This window comes from Rattus norvegicus, chromosome 17, assembly GCF_036323735.1.
Source record: "Rattus norvegicus strain BN/NHsdMcwi chromosome 17, GRCr8, whole genome shotgun sequence".
In the NCBI taxonomy this organism is placed as follows: Eukaryota; Metazoa; Chordata; class Mammalia; order Rodentia; family Muridae; genus Rattus; species Rattus norvegicus.
The window spans coordinates 15,605,952-15,623,827 of NC_086035.1; the positions used below are offsets into that span (position 1 = coordinate 15,605,952).

The 17,876-nt window shown below is 50.5% G+C and overlaps 1 protein-coding gene across 2 annotated transcripts; it reads left to right on the forward strand.

Annotated features, from left to right (window-relative positions):
- The first annotated feature begins 1,307 nt into the window (after positions 1 to 1,307).
- Positions 1,308 to 17,371, forward strand: Susd3 (sushi domain containing 3). 2 transcript variants are annotated; one of them, NM_001107341.2, is made up of 5 exons: positions 1,308 to 1,422; positions 8,765 to 8,953; positions 10,193 to 10,340; positions 11,668 to 11,856; positions 16,868 to 17,371. In NM_001107341.2, the coding sequence occupies exons 1-5, from the start codon at positions 1,332 to 1,334 to the stop codon at positions 17,061 to 17,063; spliced, it is 813 nt and encodes a 270-aa protein (NP_001100811.1). In that variant the 5' UTR covers positions 1,308 to 1,331; the 3' UTR covers positions 17,064 to 17,371. The 2 variants fall into 2 exon arrangements, with proteins under 2 accessions (NP_001100811.1, XP_006253771.1); XM_006253709.5 differs by lacking the exon at positions 1,308 to 1,422 and adding an exon at positions 1,646 to 6,493 and having other exon boundaries at positions 16,868 to 17,368.
- The last annotated feature ends 505 nt before the right edge of the window (positions 17,372 to 17,876 follow it).

A 17,876-nucleotide genomic window follows, 5' to 3' on the forward strand; every position in this document is an offset into this window, starting at 1 on the left:
CAGTGGTCATAACCCAGGCACAACCAACTCATCGCCTTCCCTCCAACTTACCATCAGGAAGTTATTCCAAGTGGTTCCCATGGACAGCTCTTATCTGAACCCTTTATCCTTTGACAATGGAATGTTAGGGCTCGAGTCACTGTGAAAGGCTTTGGGGGTGAAATTCTCATCTTTCTATTGAGACTTGGGTAAAGAACCAAGAAGACAAGAGCTGGAAGGATGGCTCAACAACTGAGAGCGCTCGCTGTTCTTGCATTCTGAGTTTGGTTCCCAGCACCCACATGGTGACACACAGCCAACCATTGGAACGCAGAAGGTGCACGTACACGCAGGCCAACTATTCACATGAAAAAAAGTAAAATAAAACTAGAGGAAAAAGGATGCTCCCTGGAGACTTTGAAGAGCTCTGGCTCTGCCCAGACCCCATCTCTGGCCCCACCTCCTGTATGACCAGATAACATGGTTCTGTTGTTCTGTGGAAATCTATCTGTAGTGCTTTGTTCTGCAAGCCTAGGAAGCATCCCCCTCCCCAGTAACCTGTTGAGCACCAGGGGAAGTGGGGAGGGGCAGAGCTGAGCTACACCCGGTGGTAGGTGTGTGTTCACATCCTCCACAGCTTCTACCCACAAATCAGGGGCACTTTAGATCCCTCTAAGTCCCATCCCCGAGCCTACAGGCAGCTGCTCTCACTGGCAGAGAGGGAACCACACAGGGATCTCTGGCTATGTGGCCAGGAATTCTGGCGTCTTGGAGTATGGTAGGGGTGAGGGAGTGGGAGAGGGGTTGGTATCACAGTGGGTTCTGTGGATGAACCTGCCTTTTACAATGTGGCAGAACGGACCTAAGCTTGATTTCAATGTAAGGATATCGAAGAAAGACACATCAGATGTGACTCGGGAGTTCAAGTGAAAAGGAGATATTAGTGGGTGTAACCAACCCTGACTCCAGAAGAGAGTGAGGACGCTGGAGATCGTGGTCTACCAGGACATGCACTCTCCAAGGTCACCTGCCTGGCCCGGCTGTGCAGAGGTGGGTCGGGAGAAGAAAGGTGTGCAGACAAACGGCTAGAAGGACTCTAGCTCAAGCGCTGACTTCGGGGCGATCAGTCTGGAGGCTCCCCATTCTCTGCCCCACCAGGTGTCCAGTTCCCATTTCGGCCAGCCCGGCCCACCGCAAGTCGTAGGCAGGACCCGACTAAAGTTCATCACTAGTGTCTCGGAAGGCGCGCCCTGGGTGTGGCTAGAGACAGCCACGCCTTCCAACAACCCGCCCCTCAATTAGGCCCCGCCTCCACCTCGGCAGGCTCCACTGACCACTGCAGAGCACTCAGGATGCGCCGAGTGTCTGGGACCCTTCGGGGCCGGGCGAGGCCCCGGGGGCGTGCAGGGAACACAACGCCGCCAGTCCCAGGAAACCAGACAGGTGAGGGCTGGGGCTGCAGGTCTCGGCGCCCTTTTCACGGACAGAGAAGTGGAAGGGTGAGGGGCTGCTGTGCTGGGGACCCTGTCCAGGAAGGGGGCGTGCATCGCACCGCCAGGATCTTCCCGAGAACGAACTTTCTTCTTGATTTCCCGCCGATCCAGCGGACGACCCCAGCTAAGCCGAAACCAGGCGGCAGGTACCCCTTAGCGTTTGCAGGGTATCAGCGACGGTCGCTGCGCGCAGTCCCAGACGCCTGCGGAAGTTGGCGCCGGCTTCACCTGGCCGGGTGTGCGGCCCGGGGTTGGAGGGAATGACCCGGAGTGTCTTCTGTGCCGCAGAGAGTTGTTATCTTTGGTGACTACTCCAGCCTCACTTTACAAATTGGAAAGTGAGCGGGTGAGAGAGGAGATGCTAAAGTTATCCAGCAACCAGGACCCGGGTTGCTTCTAGGCTGTTAAAAGGTCAGAGGTCTGCAGGAGGAGGGAAAGCGGTTGTTAAGTGTGCTGAAGAGGGTTCTACGCTTGATCTTAGCCAAAAGGGCGAGAAACAATGCTGACGTCAGCTTTGCTAACTCTAAGAAGCACCACCAAAACCGCATTTCTCCCAAGAGCTCAGTCCTGTGCATCCAGGAGGTGCCTTGCCACTGTGGAGGGCTTAGCTGAGTTCTGGAGGCACATTGCTCTCACCCTAGCCCAGTGCTTCTCAACCTTCGTAATGCTGCAACCCTTTAATACAGTTCTTTGTGTTGTGATGACTCCCAACCATAAATTTATTTTTGTTGCTACTTCATAACTGTAGTTTTGCTACTTATAAATCCTATTGTAAATAACTGTGTCTTCTAATGGTCTTAGACAATCCCTTGTGAAAAGAGTCGATTGAGAAACCCTTAGTGGGTTTGATTCGTTTGATACCATTCCATCATGCCGACCCTTTGCTGGCCCCACAAGTGTGGCTAGTTTTGGCTTTCTAACTGTTACTCCACAGGAGTGAGTGAGTGCCTTTGTGTTTGAAGAGGCTAACCTGGTCTGGTACTGCTGGGGAGAGGGGACACTCTTGTGAGTACCTTCTGCTTACTGGTCTGGAGAAGTAGGTGTCACCAGCAAAGAGAGGTGGATGGCCTTGCCTGAGGTTATCCCATGGCCCTGGGGTAGCCTGAAGCCCTGCTGAGTTTGCAAACAAAAGGCTAATTGCATAGGAATCTCTGGAGAAAGTCTGATAGTCCGGTATCTCACTTGTCCCTTGCCCTGCCTGGCTTCAGGGAAGATCTAGTCCTTGCAGTGTGTCTTTTGCACCCAGCTTCCAAGCGTGTGCCCCCGTGCCTCAGTTCCCATATGAGATAAAAGGTGAGTGCTGTATTCCTGCCTCTAGGCTATGGACAGGGTTAGCGGAGAACCTGGAGAGAGAGCCCTTGTTCTTGAGTAATAATCTGTGGGACTTCCTTAGCCTGTGGCCGGTCTTGTTTGCTTAATGGGCTGGGAAGGGAAGGGAAAAGAAGGGGCCTGAAGCTGTGTGGAGATAGTTTGGTGTTGTCCAGAGATAACTGGGAGATAAAGCAATAGCGATGTGTGGTTCCCACAATCTGTAGAATGGGCCCGTTGTTAAGTAGGCCAGAGGTATTGTGGAGGTCTGTGTTCTCCTGTGGGTCGGACTCAGGGCAGGACTAAGAGTGTTGTCATCCCTCGAACCCCCACTCATCCCTGGTCTTCTATCTAGACTGGATAGAGTGTTTGGCTCTGTTCCCAGGGCAGCTCCTGAACTCGTTAGTCCGGGAGGTTTTCCAGGAACACAGGGTTCCAGTGGCTGGAAGCCACCTCCTGCTAACCGCAGAAGGGACCTTGACAAGTACAAGGAGAGGAGGTCAATGAATAGGTGCAGGTGGGCCTTTTTGGATGTGTTCTCAGCTTCAATCCCTGCAGCCTGCTGTGCCCATTACTACACAGGAGAAACTAAGGCCTAGTGATGGCCTGTGTGAGTCAGCATGACATCCCCTTCCCTTGCCATATACACCCCAGAAGATTCAGAGATACATTTTCCTTGGTTAGAGTAATATCTGTTATGCCACAGAAAGAGAACACATTGTCTCATGGTATGGAGCCCCGCCTAGATGGCCCATGGTGTCTGGGGCATAGGAAGATGGGCCCAGAGAGAACAGACGACCGCCCTGAGGACACTAAGCCAGGCTATGGGCCTTACATACTCAGTATTAGGACCTCACATGGTCCTGGCTGCTGGTGTCCAGGGGTCCTGCTGTCAGAGCGTCTGTGTATGCATATTTCAGTCACCTTTAAGAAGTTTGAATCCCATCCCCTCCCACCCCTGCCTCACAATTCACACTTGGCATTTGGAGAGATGCAGACCCAGAGAAAATTATGTAAGGACTTGCTGGCACATGAGAACACAGGCCTGGCTACCAAAGTCCTGGTGAGGCTCTGCCCAGAGGCCTGCCTTCCCTTTCACTGTACTCACACAACCTCTGCCAGCATAAAAGGGAATGAATGTATTAAAAAGGTCAGGGTGAGGGGACCATGGGCCTCAAGAAGGACAGAAGATGCTGGCCCTGCCTGTGGTCCAAGGTTCCAGATAAAAGATTAACAAACAAGACTTGTTCCCAAGGCATCCAGCTGGCCTCAAGGACTGGGGGAGGAGATCTGAGGCCCTCCCAGATCTAGCTATAGGCACCTCGGGGTGGCAGGGCCTGGGAACAGAGCTACTGCAGGTGGACTGGGTTGAAAGGTCAGATGGGACAGCTGGAGACCCTCATGGGCTGGCCTTGCTGTGCCCACCTGCCCTTCACTCCATCCCCTAAGCCTGGAGGGCCAGACTGGAACATGTGTGATTTTCGCATGAGCATTAATGCCATTTCATTTTAGTTCTCTGTTGCTTTTCACTCTCTTGAAGATTTACTTCTACAAAAAGCGGCCTGAAGGGTTCCCAAAGTAAAATCTGTACCAGTGCCATGCCCAGAGGGTGGAGGGTCAGATGCATGGACACAGTGAAGGACTGGGAGATATGCAGTGACCAGTGTCCAGAGGCCGTGCACAGAGAGGGCTCAAAGCATTTGTCAGCTCAGCCAAGTGTCTTCCTAGGAACCCAGGGTGTCTTCTAGTTCAGTTAGGAAATGTGCCTGCTGGGTCTGGTTCTGGAGGGGCAGATGGGGCTTGATTCTTAGATGCCGGGCATGGGGAGAGTCTGTGAGGTGTCGGATATTCTTGGGAATAGCTGTGGATCTGTAAGTTGAGTTGGGGAGGGCGTCTCTCTTTCTCTGAGCAAGTACCTTTTTGTTCATTCCTTTAGTTCTTGAAACAAGGTTTCTCTGTGAGGTCCTGGCTGTCCCAGGACTCACTCTGTAGACCAGGCTGGTCTCTTAACTCAGAGATCCACCTGCCTCTGCCTCTCTGGCAGTTGTGTGCCTGGAAGAGGTCTCCATGTGTGGCTCACAACGACCTTGAACTCACTATCTTGTTTCACCCTCCTGAGTATCTGCGCCGGTACACCCAGGGGTTGCGGGCTTCATAGACAGCCCATCTCTGCCTGCCTGGCGCTTTCCATACATTTATTTTCAGGCTGAGGAAGGCTGGGTGCCCGCCTTCATGTTTGCCTTGACCCAGTCTGTGGGCCTCAAGCCTCCTTCTCTAAAAGATGTGTTCATCCCAGAGTAGAATTTACTGGCCTTGCAGGCCCAGGGATGGGTGAAAGAGACCCAGTGGGGTCTGGGGAAGGAGGTTCCTTGGGCTGTGAACTTGGAGAGAGAGAGAGAGAGAGAGAGAGAGAGAGTAAAGTACTGCCAGCCTGGCCTGGCGTGTTTGAGATACTGCTTAAAGTCCTGAGGGATGTAGTTCAGTTGGTGGAGTACTTCCCTGGCATGCATGATACCCTGGATCACATCCCTGGCATGGTATAGACCTACTGTGGGAGCACACAATAATCCTCTCACTGGGAACGTGGAGGGAGACAGGAGGATTAGGGGTTGATTCAAGGTAGTCTAGAGAGTACATGAGACTCTGGCTCAAGGTCTACCAAGGCACTAATTCTGTGACCAGCCCTGCCTCTGTGTCACTACCACACAGCCCCACCCTCCCTGTGACCCAGTAAGGCAGAAACCCATTTTGCAGATGGGGAAATCTGCGGTCAGTGTGAAATGTGGGCTGAAACTTGCTGCTGGATCAGCCCCAGGAGCCCGTGTGTTTACCTCTGCTCTCATAACAGGGGAAAAGTCTGGGGGCTTGGGTTGGAAAGACCGGGCTACTCCCAGTTGGGGCCACTCTCTCAAGGCGTCCTTCAGCTCAGTTTAGAGGAAGTTGGGCGTCCCTGACTGGAAGTCTCCTTGAGTAACACAAGGAGGAAGGGCTCACCCCCATTGTCCACCTCTTTCCTTTGACCAAACTTCTTTATTTACCTTGTAATAGAAGAATAGTAGTTGGCAGCTGGGGCTCTACACCCTGTGAGTCCTCTAGATTGCTGGCTAGAAATGCCATGTTTGGGACCAGGGCAGCAATTGAAGCCCCTCTGTCCCAAGTCTCTCCCAGTCTACCTAACCAGGCTGTTCTTTCCACCCTGATGTCTTCCAGATCTGTTCTGGGGGCTGCCATCCCTCTCTGTGTTGGGCTTGCACTACAAATGCTCCATGTGTCTATTTAGCTCTTTAATTTGCCAAAAACTCCTGGGCTTCTGACAGCCAGTGTGGCAGGGCTGGCTGGTCCTCTTTTCCCTGGTGGTTGGTCGGTGGCTTTACCCTTCACCCCCCACAGTTAGGAGGCTCAATGACAGGGCAGGAAATCTGCCTTTTAAGATTCGTGACTGGCTGGCTGTGAGGTGTACCAAGGCCTACAGTCTCTAGCTGACGACAAGCACCCCCTCCCAGCAGAGCCCTCCCCAAAGCACCGGATGTGGCTGTTGACAGACATAGCGTGAACCAAGTGGGGACCGTCGAGGTGCCCCACCCGCCCTGCAGCTAAGATGTATTTAGGGGAAGTGGACGGCAGTGGTTTCCTTGATGAGCCACAGACATTTCGTCCAGTCCTCTCGAAACACTGCCTGGTGTTCTATCTGTAGAAGATGAAACAAACACAGGGTAAGAAGTCCCCACATGATAAGGGCAACTGTCAATCTCTGGTTCCCCAGCCCGGGCTGGCCCAACTTGGAAGGCTTTGGTCTGTCACAGCTGTTCTATGTGGCGCGTACTTGTGCTGCTGGCCACCCCTACCAGCCAGGACCCTTTCTGATGAAGTCCTTGTTTAGCGAAGCGCTGTGCGGGTGGACCCCTGTGGGTTCTGGTGAACCACTGTGGGTACTGCTATCTCCTGCCTCCTCTCTGTTTATCTGCTACCAAGCTGGTAGCAGGTGGTGAGGGTGGGCCTCCACTCTGCTAACTCAGCTGCAGAAGAATGCAGAAGTTGTCACTCTAAATTGAGGACTGGGAAGTGTTGGCTGCCTGGCATCCTGGGGAAGAGCCCGGAGGCTGGCCATCGTCTGCCTAGCCATGTCTACCACAGCTCTAAAATCCCATGTCCACTTCCCTGGCTACAGAGATAGTGAATTTCCATGTTCCAGAATACTGCAAAGGCAGAAGGGTAGTGTGGCGTCTGATTTGTCTGTGAGATCAGCGTCCTTCAGTCCAACCCTGATGTTTATGGAGACAGCTGGTGCTCCATGAAGAGAGACGAGACTCTGGAATCAAGAGTTTAAGTTATAGCCAGAGGTGGTGGCAACATACCTTTAAACCCAGCACTTGGGAGTTTGAGGCCAGCCTGGTCTACTACAGAGTGAGTTTCAGGACAGCCAGGGCTACACAGAGAAACCTATCTCGAAAAACAAACACACAAACAGAATTCAAATTATGGCTGCCAGCTAGTGACTCACAGCCAATGAGTTACCTGGGTTACTGGTCTTCATGCTTTCATGACAAGCACTTACTGACTGAGCCAGCATTTCCTTGGCCCTTCAGCATCTCTGTTTAAGGACAATATTGCTGTCCCTGCTTCATAGCATCTTGCTACAGTTTGGGGCTGCGTGTTAGCAATTTTTTTTTTTTTTTTGGTACCTTGATGAGTGAATCTGTGCTTCTTGCTGGAGATGTGACTGTTTTTCACTTTCTTGCCGTTCCGCCAGGCTCTGAGGTGAACATCCTGTTACAGGAATGGAGGTAGCATCATGGTGAAGGTAATACATTACCTTCACACTCACCACACTTTATCCAAGAAGGCTTGGCTGTCACTGGGGAGTCACTTTTCTACCCCAAGGAATACTGGTTCTCATCTTCATCATTCGTTGTTGTGTCATGTTAGGATGGAACCCAGAGCCTTAGTACGTGTTAGGCAAGTGCTGTACCACAGAGGGATACCACGTCTCATTTTTATTCATCTATCCCAGCCACCTTGGGGCTGGAGAGATGACTCCGTGGTTAACAGCACTTGCAAGTGGGTCACACTTTCGATCCCAGTCCTTGCGAGGTGGGCACAGCTGGTCTCTATGAGTACCAACAACAAGAGAACACTTGCTACTCTCATATAGGACCCGAGCTTGTTCCCCAGAATCCTTCAGATGGCTCACAATAGCCTGCAACCCAGCTCTAGAGAATCAGCCCCTTCTGGCCTCTGAGGGTGCCTGCACTCACATGCACACAGACATAAACACACATACATATATGCATAATTTAAGAAATAAAAACCGGGGCTGGAGAGATGGCTCAGTGGTTAAGAGCACTGACTGCTCTTCCAAAGGTCCTGAGTTCAAATCCCAGCAACCACATGGTGGCTCACAACCAACTGTAATGAGATCTGATGCCCTCTTCTGGTGTGTCTGAACAGCTACAGTGTATTCATATATAATAAATAAATAAATTTTTAAAAAAAGAAATAAAAACCTTAGCCACCTTGTAGAGGCTTCTTGGCTTGCTGTGTGGTAAGGATGTTTTCCTAGCTACTGGACATTTTATCTCTTGCATTCCTTGCTTACACATTAGTTCAGTTTTAAAAGTAAATTGCATGTTTAACTCTCATTGGTAAGATCTCTTTGCAAATCAAAGGGATTGGAGCCTCGTTTACTTTCGAGATATCTTTTCCTAATTTTGTTCATCTGGGTTAATGTTTATCTTTCAGTTATTAAGAGGTAACGAATGGTCACCTTTCATGTTTCTCTCTCCTCTCTCTTTCCCTCCCTCCGTCTCTGCTAATCATTGTGTATCGTCATTTATTGTCATAACACAATCCTCAGACCGTATAGATTTACAGACCATATAGAGCTGGTCAGACCCCAGCTCTGGAGGGCCTCCTGGAAGGATGTGGCAGCGCCTCTCTGCCCTCTGCTGCCCACACCCCAGGCTCACAGCCCCCTTTCTCTCCAGGCACATGTGCTCAGCTCCATCCACCCCCTAAAGGCACCTTGCAAGTTGTCCGTGGAGATGGCACTTCACTGGGGACTGTGCTCATATTCCATTGCCCCTCTGGCCATCAGATGGTGGGGTCTGGCCTCCTTACTTGCGCCTGGAATGGGAGCACCGCTGACTGGTCTTCAGGAAGCCCTGTGTGCAAAGGTATGTCTTCCTCCTTCCTGAGCTGTGCCAGCTCATCTGCCCCAGCCATAGGCTAGCCCACATTGACAGTTCTCTTCCCCAGTTCTCATGTCTGAATACAGATGCACTGCTGGCTTCAACCCCTTGCTGCTGCCCTGGCCCCTGACTGGTTACCAGTGCCATCTAAGCTTGCGCTCTGTTATCTGTTATCTGTGAAGTGGGGAAACAAACCTACCTACTTCCTTACCCACACTTCTTTTCCTTCATGAAGGCCTCAGGCAAACCCTGAAGGATGTTCTAGGTGCCAAGAATTCTAGGAATTGGGAGTACAGAGGGCCAGGATTGTTCCAGCCCTGGATCCCCTATCTCAGGAAAGGAAGACTCATATTCTAGTTGTCTGCTTGTATGTGTAGAACCTGTCTTGACTGTCTAGGGCCTCGTGAGACCTTTTCCTAAGCGAAGGTGGGCATATTACATTAGTGCACAGCCAATAGCTTGGCGCTTGCACGTGTATGCACAGCAGTATTTCCTCTACCATCCTGTGTCGGCTCAATCTCTTGATTTGAGGGTATCTCTAAGGACTAGGTTCTGAGAGACTAAGAACTGAAAATGGCAGGGCTAACCTGTCAAGGACATAATTCAGGTGGTGGTCAGGTGTCCCAGGATTGAGCCTTATGGCGTTAGGAGACCCCCGAGGACAAAGGGTACACCCTTACATCTTGTGGATGATTCTTAGCTGTCTCCCATTTCACAGCCCTTCATCTGCCATTGGCTAGAGCGTGTCCTGTCTCTGAGAGCTGGAGTCTAAACTCTAGATGGTTAGCATGAGTCGGGGGTGGTTGAAAATGGCCTGGGAACCTGGACTATATAGCCCATGGAAATATATATATATATGCTTGTTTGAATTATAATCTTGGGATCTTCTTCACAGAATAATCCAGAGAAGCTAATAGAGCATGTTCTCAGTGTCAGCTGCAGTCACACAGCTGACCCTGCACAAGGTTATCCATAGCCATCATTCTTGCTTCTTTCAGGAAGATGGGCTGAGAAGGCCCCTGATAGGTTTGCCTGCATGGGCTGAAATGCCCCCTTCTTGAGAATGTCTTCCCTGATAAATCCCTTTAAACATATTCTTTCCAAATTGTTACCTTAGCCACTAAAGCCTGAATGATGTCCCCCAAAATGGACCTTCCTGTGGTCCCCACCCTAAAGACTCTGGGCCTAGCAGGTCTGCCAGGAGCTGTGGTTTTTCCCTTGCAGCTGTGCCGCCGCACGAGACCTTTGGCTTCAAGGTGGCAGTGATCGCCTCCATTGTGAGCTGTGCCATCATCCTGCTCATGTCCATGGCCTTCCTCACCTGCTGCCTCCTCAAGTGTGTACAGAAGAGTGAGCAGCGGCGTGCTGACAGGTACAGTGGCCTCACGTCCTTCCGAGGGTGTGCCTGGCTGTGAGGTTCCCTGGCAGTGTCTGGGTGTCCCACAGGTCCATCTATGGATACAGGACATATTCTCATGGATATGTGGTTCCTGGGATTCTGAGGCTTATAGCTGGGCTGTGAAGACACGGTGTGTGTGTGTGTGTGTGTGTGTGTGTGTGTGTGTGTGTGTGTGTACAGGCATGTAGTCTTTCTGTCTCTGTGTGCCTATGCAGTTGATCATGTATGAATGTTGAAGTCACAGAACAACTTTGGGTGTCTATCAGGAGTCCTGTCTCCACCTCTTGTCTGCTTGTAAGAGTTCTAGGAATGGGTTTGGGGATTTAGCTCAGTGGTAGAGCTCTTGCTTTCGGTCCCCAGCTCCGAAAAAAAGGAAAAAAGAAAAAAAAAAGAGTTCTAGGAATATGAACTCATGTCCTCATGTTGCACAGCAAGTGTTTCCCGCACTACACCATTTTCCTGTCCATACACAGGGGACACTTAGTGAACCTGCATACACATATGCCAGCCTGTTGGGTTGGTGGCACTTTGGGCTGCCACAGATGGATGCTCCTACACGGCAGGTAGGCATCACTGCCCTCACAGATGTGGTCCTAGGATTCCAGGTGTGCAGCCCCACACCTGTGCACCCCCACACCTGTATACCCCACACCTGGCAGTAATTGACTCCTCTTTCTCACTGTTTTATTGTGTTAAAACGCACTTAAACTCACCGTGTTATTCACTGTTAAGGGTGCTGTTGAGACAAGAGAGACAGCTCGGTGAGTAAAAGGTCCTGCTGTCAAGTCTGATGACTCATGTTCTGTTCCTGGAACCCACACAGTGGAAGGAGAGAACCGACTCCCACAAGTTGTCCTCTGACCTCCACGGGTGCCCTGTGGTGCACGAGCCTCCTACCACAAAATAAAAGTGTTATCGAAAAAAAAAACCAAAAAACTAAAACCCTGTATTAGCTGTTCAGCACTATAAAAATAAACGGATAAGCAAACCTTTTTTTTAAGGAGCAGCACCATTTGTTCTGTGGCACTCGCAGCAAGCAGAGTTCAGCAGTCAGTTTTTTGTTTGTTAAGTTCCTTTTTAATTGGAGCCCACCCGCTCCCCCCCCCCCCCCCCCGTCCTTGGGCTTTTAACATCCAAACAGCACAGGTGTCCCGTTCTCATGCCTGTGGTGACCTGCTGCTGGTCAGCGGGCCACCGCCACGCAGAGCCAAGATGGGCTGTGTAGAGGTATTTCTGCGTGTACACAGCTGTGGGGAGACAAGCGGTTGTCTCTCCCTTCATCCTGAACTCTCTCCTCCAGGACGGCTCAGCTGTGGTACCAGCTGAGAGGCGAGGACCTGGAGACCGTACAGGCTGCCTACTTGGGCCTCAAGGGACACAACCACAATAACAGCAGCAGCGTCGGTGGTGGCAGTGGTGGCTCCAGTGGTGGTGGCGGCAAGCCAGGGATTCAGCACAGCCAGGCTCACGACAACCACAGCTTCACCACGTAGGTTACCTAAGTCATAGGGTGGGGGTGTGCTGGGGTACAGAGAGAGACCCAGGGACCTTTCCCCCAGACCAAGCTCTGACAGGTCCTGGGACACTGGCCACCTCACATTCTGGGGACCCTGGTGCACCTACTTCTTTGGTGCCTCAGCTCTCAACTCCTCAGCTTTTCCAGTGCTCTAGCCCTCCCAATTGCCTTATCTAGTGTACACTCTGGCATGTGAGAACTGCAGAGAACCTGTACCTCCTACTGTGCTGTCTGCTGTGCCAGAGCCAGTCCCCCCTCCCTCTCTCTCTTGCTGGCTCTCTACGTTCCCTCTCTTTCTCTCTCTCCTAGCTCTAGGTAGGCATCAGCTATGGCTCTTTCTCTCTTTTCCCTGAATTAGTAAAAGCACAGTCTTTCTTTGTGCGACTGTGTGTTTGTCTGTCTGTCTCTAATTGGGTCTCCTGTAGCCCAGGCTGACCTTGAACTCCCGATTCATCCACCTCTGCCTTCCAAGTGCTGGAATTGCAAGTTGGCATACTCGGTCTGTGCAATGCTAGGGACTGAATCCAGGGCTTTGTGCATGCTGGGTGAGTACTTCGTCAACTGAGCTGTATCTTCAGGCCCAGGACATGCCTTTTCTGACTCTAGAATCTGGCTACCTTGATGGTAAATAGAGTAGAAGACACCTCCGGGGTTGCTGGTGCCATTGGTGTGCCGGACTTTGTGCTCAGCATCAGGTTTTGGGGCTCTTTAAATGGAGGAGACAGGCTTCTGTCCGTCATGCTATGGACTTGTGAAGTTTAGCCTGGAAGTCTCATACAGATACCCTGTCCTAACTGGGGTATCTATTACTGTGGTGAAACACCTCCATTAAAAGCAAGATGTGGGAGAAGAGGTTTATTCGGTTTACACTTTCACATCACATTCCGTCACCGAAAGAAGTCAGGACAGAACAGGAGGCAGGAAGCAGAAGCTGATGTAGAGGGCATGGAGGTGTGCTGCTTACTGGCTTGCTCAGCCTGCTTTCTTATAGAACCCAGAACCACTAGGCCAGGAGTGGTCCTACCCACAATGGGCTGGGCCCTCCCACATCAATGACTAATTAAGAAAATGCCTTACAGCCAGATCTTCTGAAGGAATCTTCTCAGTTGAAGTTTCTTCCTTTCAAATAACTCTAGCTTATGTCAAGTTGATATAAAACTAGCCAGCAAAAGCCCAGCATGATGGTGCATGCCTTTAATCCTAGCACTTCAGAGACAGAGGCAAGCAGATACCAGAGTTTGAGGCCAGCCTGGTCTACAAAGTACAAAGGGAGTCCAAGATGGCCAAGGCTACACAGAGGAACCCTGTCTTGAAAAACAGAACAAAACAAAACAAAACAAAAAATTAACCACTACAAATCCATTGTCTTTTTGGGGCTTCCCCACAAGACACTGAGCCATGAATTCTTATCATGGGTCTTCTGTGGAGGCTTCTACCAGATACTTCTCTGTTGCTGTGATTTAAAACACCACGATCAAAAGCTGCTTCCAGGAGAAAGCTTATTTTGATGCCAGAGGCAGTCAGAGTAAGCTGAGAGATAACCTCTCAACTGTACAAGGCAGCTGTACAGAGGAAATTGAAGTCTAGGCTGTAAACTATCAAAGCCACCGCTTCCCCAATCATGTGCTTCCTCCAACAAGGCTGTACCTCCAAAGGTTCCATAACCCCCAAACAGCGCCACCAGCTGGGCACTAAGTGTTCAAACACACGAGCCTGTGGGGAACATTTCTCATTCAAATCAGAGCAGCTGTTCTCCGTCCTTTCACAGGGTCAGAAAACACAGATGTTTATAGTTTGATCTGTAACAGTAGCAAAATTATAGTTACAAAGTAGCAATGAGAATAATTGCATGGTTGGGGGGTGAGTCACCACAGCATGAGGAACTACATTGAAGGGTTACAGCATTAGGAAGCTTGAGAACCACTGCACCAGAGTCACAGACTGCCAGAGACAAGCCTGTGGTCTCTGACCTGAGGTTGAGTCCTTTAGGTCCCTTTACTTTTGGGGCATGAGGGGGTTCTCACCATAGGCTAAGAGCCCAAAGTGATCCTCCTGGACCTGCTGTGATTTTGGGGGTTACCAGGTGGTGCACTGACTTGAGATCCTGGTGTCTTGTGGAGTAGCCACAGTAAGCTCACTAATTCTTTGTCCATTTCATTGAAAAAAAAAAATAGTTTTGAGTCAGGGCCTCATGTAGCCTAAGCTACCCTCAGACTCACTAGGTGGTTGATTATATACTTGAACTCAGGATTCATCTGTTTCTACCTCCCAAGTGCAGGAATTATAGGCATTTGGCACCACGCCCAGCAGGAAAATTTTGTGACTGCCCTGGAGGGCCGCCCTCTGCTCCTCCTCAGTCCTTCGCTTTCTTTGGCTCTGGTGACTTATTTGGCAGCAGGAGCCCTGCATGGCTCCACTCAGCTTCTTCTGATGTACTTTGAACTTGGGTTTATGTGCATTCTGGGCCAGCCCGATGCTGTTCTTTGTCCTACTAGGTCACCTAAGGCAGCAGAGCCCTGCTCTTCTCTGGGGTCTTGGCTGTTCCACACCTCATCTGCCTTGACTGCAGGAATCAAGAGGGTACTTGTACCCTATACTGTTTGCCCTGGGCTCATTTGATCTCAGGGAATATTGGTCATCATTGTTATAACTGCATCTGTCCTTGTGTAGGAGAGGAAACTGAGGCATGGAGATGGCCACTTGTGTAACTCCATGTCACGTATGATGTAACAAGGTCTGATGCTCATGTTGGAAACTGGGTCTGCCTTCAGCTTTCAGCCTCATGACAGGTCCTGTTTACCATGATGGCCTGAAGTCTTATCCTTGATTGTTTTTGCCTGGCTTCTGGTTTTGCTATGTTTCCCAGGCTGTTTTGGAATTCCTGAGCTTAAAGAATCCTCCTGCCTCAGCCTCCTGAGTTGCTAGAGCTATAGATGTCTACCTGGCTCATTTTTCTTTATTAGGTAACCTCTTTGGGCTAATCCTAGGAGCAGATTGCTTAAGTCAAGTAGTTTGATTCTTTGTCCCAGAATTCCTCATGTTTGGCCAATTCTTATGAGGAATGTTCTCTCCAAGTGAGGCTACAGAACTGTGTATGGAATTGTGTTTACCCACCTGTTATGTGAAGAACTTTTCCTGGGGAGACACAATACACAAGTCTCATCCCAGATAGGGATCACACACAAAAAACCAAAGTACAGATACCGCCAAAGTCCAATTTGGTGAACCAATGCAGAAATGACTCAAAGAACTACATCACCAAGGCCTACATGGGTGACAGCTCCCAAAAGTTGGGAACCTGGAACACACTGCACAGCCAGTAGGCAGCTCAGCAGGTTGAAGAGAGTCCCATCCCAGTGACTCAAGTTGATATAAACCTCTTTCAGGCAGCTCAGCTGGTTTCTGCTCCTTCTAGGCAACTGGTCTGATCTCCGCATCATCATGGCAGCTCAGCTTTCTTGTCTGATAGGGGAACTTTAAGCTTTTATTGTTTACTTTGGCAGGGGAGGGCCTAGTGGATCTGTCAGTTTCAGGGACTTCCTGAAGTTCTTTTGAATTGTTTACCTTCCTGCTTAAGGAGCTAACCTTCAGGTTAGAATGTTTCAATTTCAGAGGAGACTGCTACAGAACACTTTCCAGGGGATTGGGAGAGCTCTAGGTGACTTGGATGCTCTATGCAGAGGGGGACTACCACAAGAAAGATGATGACCACCCTGAGAGTCAGCTCTAGTTGGTATAGCTCAAAAGGCAGGGAGTAGGGAGGAATGCGAGACAGTTGGGCTCAGAAAGGGCTTTCTGCCCAGGTGGAGGTATAGCCCCTAACCTTCAAAGCCCCTGGCCTTGGGTTCCCAGGTAGAAGTGTGCTCTAGACCTGGGCCATCTGCCCCTTTAGCAAGGCCCACACTGCCTTGTTATTGAGACGACTGCCCTCTGACCTTGCTGACATGATACTATCCTAAATTCTTCCAGATGCTTGCTGTCTTCCTAAGTGAAGGTACTGAGTTTGTCCCATTTATTGTAAGGTTAAAAAAAACTTAATGCTACCTGGCGATGGTGGCACGCACCTGTAGTCCCAGCACTCTGGAGGCAAGAGGAACTCCATGAGTTTGAAGCCATCCTGGTCTAGTTATCTAGCTGCAGGTCAGCCAGAGTTACAAAACAAAACATCAGTAAAGAAACCTGTGCCGAGGACTGGGAATATAGTATATAAGAGCTCAGGCAACAGAGGGCTTGCCTTACATACTCGAGGCCCTGGCTGGATTACAATTCCCAATACTGTGGAAACTGTACTTGGTGTCACATGCCTGTGATCTTAGCTCTTATTATTTCATTCATGTGTTCACAAGACCACTAGACCATTGCTTAATTTCTTCTACCTGTAGTTTTCCTCATAGGGGGAGGGATAGAGGGAGCACTGGGCTGGGAGTGTGTCCTGTCCAGGAGATGATGCTGGAAGTGACTGTGGGAGGAGGGAGAGACAGCACCTTAGGAGGGGGTGTATGTGAGAAGAGGTGGGTAGCCAGGCAGTCTGAAGAGAGCAGAGGCCTGGAGTCCAGAAGCAAGAGATTGGAACGGGGCCAACAGGTAGGCAGGGCCAGCTTGTCAGTCTGGAGAATTGGTTTGTGAGGGAGCTGAAGGGATTGGGGGTATAGAATGGACGGTAGGTGGACCAGCCTCCAAAGGGGACATATCGAGGAAAGGTGGTGATATTTTTTCCTCCCTGAGACATCCCCAGGTCCTGGTCAGGGAGCTGGGCTCCTATGATTCTCACAGACACTGAAACATACCCAGCAAGTTCCTTTTCTCTGGGAGCAGCCATGAGAGAGCTGAGATCCAGGAAGATCCTATGGCAGGGGTTGGGGGTGGCACTTCTAACAGGAAATGGCCCCTTGGGCAGTGGTCCAGCCTGAGCCCATTAAGGCCTTGGGTGAGCCCCAAAAGGCTCATCACTCTCTTCCCCAGCTCTTGCCTCCTCTTCCCTCAGAGACCTCAGCGACATCAGAGAGCAGCCTGTTGTGACCCGCAGTGGGGACAAAGACCCTTGGACTTTCAAGATGGGAGCTCCGAGCCCTGGTGGCTCCTCCAACTCTCCACGCACCTACGTGATGGTCCACGCAATGAACTCTGCAGGGCTGGCCCCTGGAAATCCCACGAGGCCCAAAGCGTACCTTCCAGGGTGACCCCACTAGCCAGAGGCCTGCAACTCAACATTTGTCCGGCTGGATGTCGACCAGGGTAGTCACCTCCAGGTATAGGAGGCCTTTGGGAGCCTAGCTGACGTTGAAGGCTGGGGCTCCAGTGGGGAACAGTCGTTCCTGGAGGAGACCTCTGTGGCTGTTACGGGACCTGCTCATTGAACTGCTACTGGGGTGCAGTCCCAAAGAAGTCAACACAACCAGGGTTCTTCTTAGAGAGACAGACATTTTAAGCAGATATAGTTTTGCGTAGTAGACTATGAAAATATTAATAAAGTACGATCAGCACTGCAGGTTATGATCTTCTGGGGCAGAGGTGCACCGCCTGGAATCAGGGGCCCCCAGGACTTCATCTGTAATTGCAGGTGAGGGAAGTAGAGGTGTTTTCTTTGCATAAAAACAGAGTGGGGTTGGAAATGCAACTCAGTTGGCAGAATGCTTGTGTATTATGCAGAACAAGGCTTCAATAACCCCAGCACCGTACAAACCAGGCAAGGTAGCTTGTGCCCGTAATCCCAGTGCTTGGGAGGTAGGGGGAGGAGGATATGAATTTCAGGGCCGTCCTCAACCACACAGTAAGTTCAATGCTGCCCCAGGCTATGGGAAACCCTGTGTAAATTAATTAATTAATTAATTAATTAATTAATTAATTAATTATAAACTCGCTCTAAGGTAGAAACCACTGTCTAGGTGGCCATCCCAACAAATCCTCCAATCTGGTTGTCATGAAACTGATCACGTATTATCAGTCCCCTGGAGCTCTGAGCTTGTTGGAGACATGGGAGTCATTGAGCTCTG